At 39.8% G+C, this 8142-nt stretch overlaps 1 protein-coding gene across 1 annotated transcript in view; it reads right to left on the bottom strand.

Annotated features, from left to right (window-relative positions):
• Positions 1-8136, bottom strand: part of LOC101863433 (flocculation protein FLO11) — a 30331-nt gene extending 22195 nt beyond the window's left edge. Inside the window, exons 1-5 of the mRNA XM_035969671.1 lie at positions 8083-8136; positions 5653-5727; positions 4668-4756; positions 2941-3091; positions 455-625 (exon numbers count right to left, since the gene is read on the bottom strand). Coding sequence (XP_035825564.1) covers positions 455-625; positions 2941-3091; positions 4668-4756; positions 5653-5712 — 471 coding nt within the window. The 5' untranslated portion in view covers positions 5713-5727; positions 8083-8136. The remainder of the gene's footprint in view (positions 1-454; positions 626-2940; positions 3092-4667; positions 4757-5652; positions 5728-8082) is intronic.
• Between the last annotated feature and the right edge of the window lie 6 nt (positions 8137-8142).

The raw sequence follows: 8142 nt of genomic DNA on the forward strand, positions 1-8142 counted from the left end.
GAAACAATGAATTTTTTATCATGTTTCTTGGGCCGTGAAGGTTTTTAACTCTTTAAAAAAAATTCTACCATGGTTTCAGCATTCTAAACTGGTGCGGTACTTGAGGGTTTTTCACTATATGAGCCTTCGGTACTGTAATTGTTAAATACAAAGATAATACATGTGTATAAGAAAAAAATTCGGAACCTGAAAACCTGTTCACTATGTGCAAGCAAGATTGCAAGAAATCAAATAACACATTTTTAAAGTTTTAGTAAGTGTTTAACAGCACTTGCAACACAATAAGGTCATATAAGTGCCGAAGATTAGAGGTGTTACTAGAGAGTAACAAGCATAAAAAAAAGGAGGGGAGGTAAAGACGATAGACATTTAATAGGAAAGAAGAAGCAAACCACACCAGAGCACCCGCCAACCACCCACAAATAACAGATTTAGAAGACAGGCGTAGCATCACCTCAGGGGAACTTTTCGACCTCCTCAAGGCGGACACGGCCTCAGAGTACAGACTCTGTATTGCGTCCTCCTGGTCCTGCAGCCTTCTCGTTGAGGCTTTCAGATCCGCGTCCTCGGTCTCGATCCTTCTCTTCATCCGCTCGACCACCCGACTGTGCTTCCCAATGACGTGCTGAGGAGATGAAAATGCTTTTAGTTAGTTTAAGTTAGGTTTTTGTTTTAGACATTTAGTAAGTGTTTTACCGCACTTGCAGCACAATAAGGTCATATAAGTGCCGAAGATTAGAGGTGTTACAAGAGAGTAACAAACACAAAAAAGAAGGAGGGGAGATAAAGACGATAGTTGTTTAATAGGAAAGAAGGAGCAAACCACACCAGAGTACCCGCCAACCACCCACTTTGTAAGGTTTTACGGCGTTCGCAACTGCATAAGGTCATATGAGCGCCAAGTGGTGGATGCCAACAGAGAAGTCCAAACAGGGAATCAGGCTTACTCTGCTCACCTCTCTAGCCTCAACAGCACAAAGTCTGCTTCGACTATCAAGGCACCCCGGAAATAGTTCACAAGAGAGTGACAAACATACAAAAGTAGAGGGAAAATGACGATAGTAAGGATGAGGAAAGAAAAAGCAGTAGTTCCCTCTACGTTGTTCAGGCACATATGAACATGACAGATAAATTAGCCAAATTTTCAATGCTACTGCCCATAAGAACATGTTAATATACCCCCTTTGGGAATGGTCGAAAGACAACTTCAGTTAGTAGGGGGGGATCAAAATGTTCGATGACTTTGTACAAGAACAGAGTCACGATAATGAAGTCCAGAACAGTTACGTCATATATAGGAGCCGAGGATTAGAGGTGTTACAACAGACTAACAAACACAAAAAAGAAAGAGGAGAGAAAGAAAGATAGACGTTTGATAGGAAAAAAAAGGAGAGAACCACACCAGAGCACTAGGCAACCACCCATAGATCGAAAATGTTTGTTAGTGGCTTATATCCTAATCCAGGATGAAAAAGGAAGTGATGTGATGAAGAAATGTTATATTTCCCCATCAACACAAGCTTACCGTCCCACAAGACACAGTGGTCGCTCTAAAGACAAATGACAGACACCCACGCCCAGCCCAGCCATTAGATTAAAGAAAAAGGAGAAAAATCAAGAATACCCCCTCCTGACAGAGATTCGAACCAGGGATATATAATGGAAAGCATTCAAGAAAGAGAGCCGATGTGTGTCATTAATTAACTTCACTGTGTCCACCATCCCAAGGGAAAATGAACACAAGAAATAGGTGCGTAAAAAGAGCCATATAAACAAGTTGGAAAAAAAAGAGGTCAAGAACATATCACACTCCTATAGCAATCAGCTGTTTGCTCGCCACTACAATGCCCTCTGTAATGTTTGCAAGACCCAGCAAGGCTAGCTATAAACGAGGCACATTAGGCGGGGAGTTGTCAATTTACCAATATTTTACCAATATTTCCGGCACGTGGTTGAATGATGCATCTGAAGTGATATGTACACTATTATCAGCTTTACTTTTCTTTTCATATTGAATTTTGATGAGAGTAATATGTAATTTAATTTCCAATTATACCTGCATGTGTTTTTACGGTCCTGTACAGCCAAGAAAAACCTCCCTCTGAGAAAATAAAGTATTATCTTATCTATCTTTCCCCAACGCACAGGAAAAAGTTACGTAGCATAACAAGAAACAATAACCATGCTGATGTTATGAACACACGCAGATTTCAAGACACCACCAATAACCCTGTACTTGACCTCTATCAACAACTACATGTGAATACAAGTCGCAAGACCCTATCCTATACTTTACTTTTATCCACTGCTTATACCCTTTTGCGTGTCGTGGGAAGAAAGAGACGTCTCTCTGCCACCAGCCGGAGAGCTTGGGTCGGGGGATGCCCAGAGTTGTTAATTTTCCCTGACTCCATCTATCCAGGTCTTTCTCGGTCGCCCTCTAGCCTTGTTGCAATCAAATTTTTTTTATGTAGGCACGTTGTGCTGGGTCATGTGTTGTTAATCGCATGAGATGTCCGAACCATTCGATTCTTCGTTGTTGGATGTGATGCATGACATCATCCTACTCTATACTGACGAATAAATGCACTGTCCCATTAAACCTGACGAAACATTTCATTTAAATTATAGTAGTACAAGAACAACGTACACTTTTTCAGCAAAAATCAACCCATGAAGAGATTGGGAGTATTGGGGCATTAGTCACAATTTTCCATTTTTTTGTAGTCTATCTTCATCTATTTTCTGGCCTGCTCCATTTTGTCTATTAATAATTGAATAGTGCACTATTTTATCAAAAAGGGCTGTGGTCACACACTGGTGACACATCTGAAACAGCCTCTAGAAAAATAAGGGCAGAAATCCATGAGATCTTTTGATAAAAACCTTTACCCCCCCACAACATTTTTTCTGTCACTACAGGCATCTTCAGATGTTTACCATCGACTCTGTCAGTTTCTGCACACGCCGGATAGTCTGCTCTTTGCGGGCAACCTTCCATTTCAGCTCTCTCTTGGCCCCATCGGAAGCCACCTGAGACTTGCGAATCTCTTTCCTCGCCTTGAAAACCTCAACAAGCTTTTCCTGGAATCTGCAGACGCAAAAGAGAAGGAGGGCTTTGTGACTAAAGGTTAGTTTAGGTTTTAGTACGGTTTTACGGCGCTCGCAAATGCATAAGGTCATATGAGCGCCAAGGGGTGGATGTCAACAAATGTCTAAATGGAAAATCAGGCTTACTGTGCTTACCTCTCTAGCCTCTACAACACAAAGTCTGCTTCGACTATCAAGGCACCCCGGAAATAGCAGTTCACAAGAGAGTGAAAAAAATACAAAAGAAGAAGAGAAAAAAAGACAATAGTAAGGATGAGGAAAGAAAAAGCAGCAGTTCCCCCTATGTTGTTCCTGCACAGTATGAGCAGGACATTGATAAATCAGCCCATTTACAATTTTACTGAGCATAAGAACATGTTAATATTCCCCCTTTGGGAAAGGCCTAAAGACACTTAAGTTAGTAGCACTGCCCTGGGGGGGGGCTGACTAAATGTGTAAAATCCAAAAAGTGAAGGATGTAGAAAAAGCTTATCATTTCTTCCACCATCTGTCTGCTGTTGAAGAAAAAGCTGAAACAAAGTAATAATATAAAGCCGACACCCACATTCCTCGACACAGCATGCAGCGAGAGGACATAAACGCTCATCAGTGGCAGAACCAATCAAATGAAATAGGTAAAAAATTGAACAACAGTTTTATTCTGAATCGCAATGGCTCTACATTAGGTTACATAAAATAGTTCCCAGGATACATTAGCTTCACATTATACACAATATCATCATAGTTTAAAAAGAAGAGTAGGTAGGGAGAGTCCTGTTCGATTTACAGACATCACAAAAAATATATAAAATATGTTCAAAATTAATTGCATTCTTGAATCAGCTCGACGATTCGCCACGTAGGCTTCCTCAGGAGCAACTCGATATCTCAGTCTGTTTAAACATGCCACTGCGCGGAGCTCAGTTTTTGAGCTAGGGGTTTTCCCCAACGACCCACCCATTCAAACACTGTGTCATAAACAATAATGCTTGACCTTGACTCAAATCTCACTAAAACATTAACTAGTTGTTTTTTTTTACGTTTGAGTAATAAAACCAGAAAGGAAGTAATATTTAGTAAAGCTCTACCAGTCGCGTCCTCCCAACCACCTGCCCCCTAGTGTAAACAACATACATAGCAGTATATGAAAAGCTATTACAGAATCTATAAAACAGTTTTTTGTTTCAGTAGAGGATTTACGGCGCTCGCAACTGCATAATGGTCATATGAGCGCCAGAAGATTAGAGGTGTTACAAGACAGTAACAAACATAAAAAAGAGAGGAGACGATAGATGTATCATAGGAAAGAAAGAAGCAAACCACACCAGAGCACCCGCCGGTCACACATTATTTGCATCCAGGTCAAAATTATCTGCAGGCTGAAAAAATTAATCTGTCATGGCAACACGCATATATGACCCCACAAAGAGAATGGAGACTCTGGATGTGCCTAGTAAGTTAAGTGAGCTCTAAATAAAAGGCTCAAGTTTATTTTTACAACAACAACAACAATGTGCCTTTCAACCTTTGGAAAGCTGTCAATACAATAAATAAGAACAAGAGCAAAAAGCACTGACCGTTTGACAAGAGGAGGGCAAGCCGTTAAAGTGTCGTTCCCTTCCAGTCTTTCCATCAGCTTCTGCTTGGCTTGCCTCAGCTCCTGGTTCTGTTTTAGTTGGAAATATTAGTTAGAGAGCAACACAAAAGGACAGGTCGAATAAGTGCCGTAGATTATACGTATAACAAGGGAGTCACATAAATTTACACTACAGGGTCACATGCATATATACAAATAAATGGAGTGGTGATAAGGACGATAGATGTTCGAAATAATCTTCCATCTACAGATGGGAGCAAACCACACCAAATCACCTGCCAACCACCCACTCCTAGTTCTGCGAACACAAAAAATGAGAATCTAAAACACTCACTCACTCGCCCTCAGGGAATCTAAACCATGGATACACTGGCCCTTAGAGAATCTAAATGACCCAAGCACTCTACCTTTCAAATCGCTATCAGATTTGAATAAGACAAGATCTCTTTCCCACATAAATAAATCATCAATGGTTTTAAAACTTTCATGTTCTGGGCTCTGGTGATGTTTTCTTACAAAATGTGCTAAATTTTAATACAGAGATCAAAACCTGTCCATAAGTCTTTTTAGTTTTTGTAAGAGTTTTACAGCGCTCGCAAATGCATAAGGTCATATGAGCGCCAGAAGATTAGAGGAGTTACAGGAGAGTAACAAACATAAAAAAGAAGAAGGGGGGGGTAAAGACGATAGATGTTTGATAGGAAAGAAGAAGCAAACCACACCAGAGCACCCGCCAACAACCCACCTCCATAAGTCTCCCAAGATCAAAGAGAACAAAATGAGCAGTATAGATAGGTAACCGCTATGGACGGGGTCTGGGTTATGGTCACTTACGAGACTTGACAAAGTCAATAGATTGTTTAAAATCTAATCTAAAATCTTAAGTACATCTAATCTTTTCATTTCCATCAAGATACTATCTATAACAAGATAAGTTTTTGTAACTAAATACGTTTCGTTTTTACCTCTTTTTCCAGCTCTTGGACATACTTCTTGTAGTTGGCAACATGAAAATCAACATTCATTACATTTTTTTTCAACTGAAATAGAAATTATTCAAGTTCATTTATTAGTAAAAACTTTGAAGTATAATCTTGTCATTTCAAAAACAAAAACAAGAAATAGGTATAATAATGTCTGTGTGTCGGGGGGAAGGGAGGAGGGAGAGGATAAGAGAGAGATAGAGAGAGAGAGAGAGAGAGAGAGAAAGAGAGAGAGAGAGAGAGAGAGAGAGAGAGAGAGGAGAGAGGAGGGGGGGGGGGGTGGTGTCGCTTGGTGTCAGAGGTAAAATTGACGAAAAAATGGTCACCAAAGTTCGATGACTTCCAAAGTTTGAATGTTCTTAGTAACCGCAAATTTACAATTTTTTTGAGCTTCTGATCAACAATTTACATAAAATCCACATAAAAATTTCTTTCTAAATGGACATAAAAGATGTTGAGCCCAAAAACAAACAAAATACAAACGTTAAAAGAATATTGCCTGATGGGTAGAAAAATATCAGTTTCATCAATTTGATCACTATGATAAGCGCCTGATTTCACCACGATTTCACACATTTTTGGTATGACCCTATAAGGCAACGAATCATTGTACGAGTGTGTGCACGATTTATGTATGCCGTGACAAACCAATTTTCCCCACAGGAATAGATAAAAATTGAATTTTGAAAATAATTATCATATATCCACGCTCTGCAGCATGCTCAATAAATTTGACAACTATACCTTGTTGCAGAAGTTCTGTCACACCCACCTTCAAAGTACAATAATTCATTCATTTACTATTCATCATATCCAAGTAAAATTCGGTACACATGCTCTTCATTCATTTTCTGTCAATATGACACAAAAGGAATCGGCCAATGTCTTTTCTTATTCAAGGGAGATCAATTTATTTATACTGACCCTTACAAAATCCAAATCAAAGTTTGCCTAGTATTACCGGTGGCCTCTTCCAGCTTTATTTAATGAAATAATGCTACAAAACGTCTGTTCATTAGCTGAATAGTCTCAACGCTTGTCTGAGGAATCCGTCGTAATTTCTTTTGAAGTGCAGCCTCCAGTTTGAGACGAGTTTGTACACGGTGCGGCCTGTTCTTAATCCTCCAATCAAGGTCATCTTACAAGATGTTCTGTCGAGTTAAGGTTTGTTGATCTTGCAGGCTAGTCCAGAACATTAATTTGATAAGTTTGGAAGGAGCTTTGACTGATCATGGCTGCAAGGGGATGGGTGTTGTCTTGTTTGCACATTGTATCATCCGTGCCATTCAGGGCAGGACACGAGGACGAAGAATTTTGTCACAATACCGTCGTCCTTTGAGGTTGCTTTGAATTGCGAACAAACGTGTTCGATGAAGAGTAGGGATTTCACCAAACTCCATCACACTTTCGGCCACAGAATCGGTCCACTTGGCCAACATTGGCTTTATGAAATCTCCATCCTCTTCAGTCTTCTTCTAAACACTTTTTCTCTCCTATCAATGCGAAGAGTTAAAAAACTGGACAATTATTGCTGAATAATGCACGGTACCAACGTCTTTGGTTCCATCACCATTGTCGTTGAGCCAAAATCTGGAGATTTTTTCGATAAAACAGGGTTAGAATGGCTCCACACAAAGGGCGATAATCACGTTATCTATGATCACGTAAATGTCTAACAATGGAGTTTTAGGACAGTCCAAAGTACCCGGTGGTTTCTGCACTTGGAACGGGTTTCGAACATGGGTGTTGACAATTATAAAATTTAGATGCTGAGTTGTCGCCCTCAGCAGGCTATTTCTAGGCCTGTCTTAAACAGTTCTAGCGGTGCTAAAATGCTTGTTCAAGCATTAAATGGTTCTTCTGCATACATTTACGTGTCTTGTGACTACAGAAACTACATTTCAAGAAATTATCCTACACATAGCGCGTTCAAGTTCTGCATTTATTGTCAGTTCTTTTATTCTGAAAGCAGGTAAACAAATGGCCCATCTGTTAAAAAGCATCAATATTTAAAGTGTGTAAGCTGTTTTACACATTGTCTGCATGATTCAAAGCAAATTTTGTGTGTAGGAAGAGTTGATTCCAAAGTACATCGTGAGAAAACAATACCAACACTTTGCCCACGTGCAACTTCCAGTTTACGAATTCTTTCGTTTGCACATGCATGAGGTGTCCCAATAGTCATAAAAGTTGCACTGTTCATTCTTGCTACAATTTTTACGCTTTAGTGAAAATTACCGTAGTATAATGGGTGTGACAGAAATTTTGCAACTCAGCATATTATTACCCTTGCAGAACTAGAACACTCAGAAACATTGTCGGCTTTCCAGAATGCACAGAGTGCAAGCAGCAAATTAAGTGTCGTTAAAACATTAACAAACTGACAAGATCTTTCCCCGCCCATCTACTTACATCCGCTCGTATATGTTTGGCTCTGTCTGCGTATCTCAAAGTGTTGTACGTGTCCTCAAA

The sequence above is a fragment of the Aplysia californica genome, unplaced genomic scaffold (assembly GCF_000002075.1).
Source record: "Aplysia californica isolate F4 #8 unplaced genomic scaffold, AplCal3.0 scaffold00168, whole genome shotgun sequence".
NCBI classification, from domain to species: domain Eukaryota; kingdom Metazoa; phylum Mollusca; class Gastropoda; order Aplysiida; family Aplysiidae; genus Aplysia; species Aplysia californica.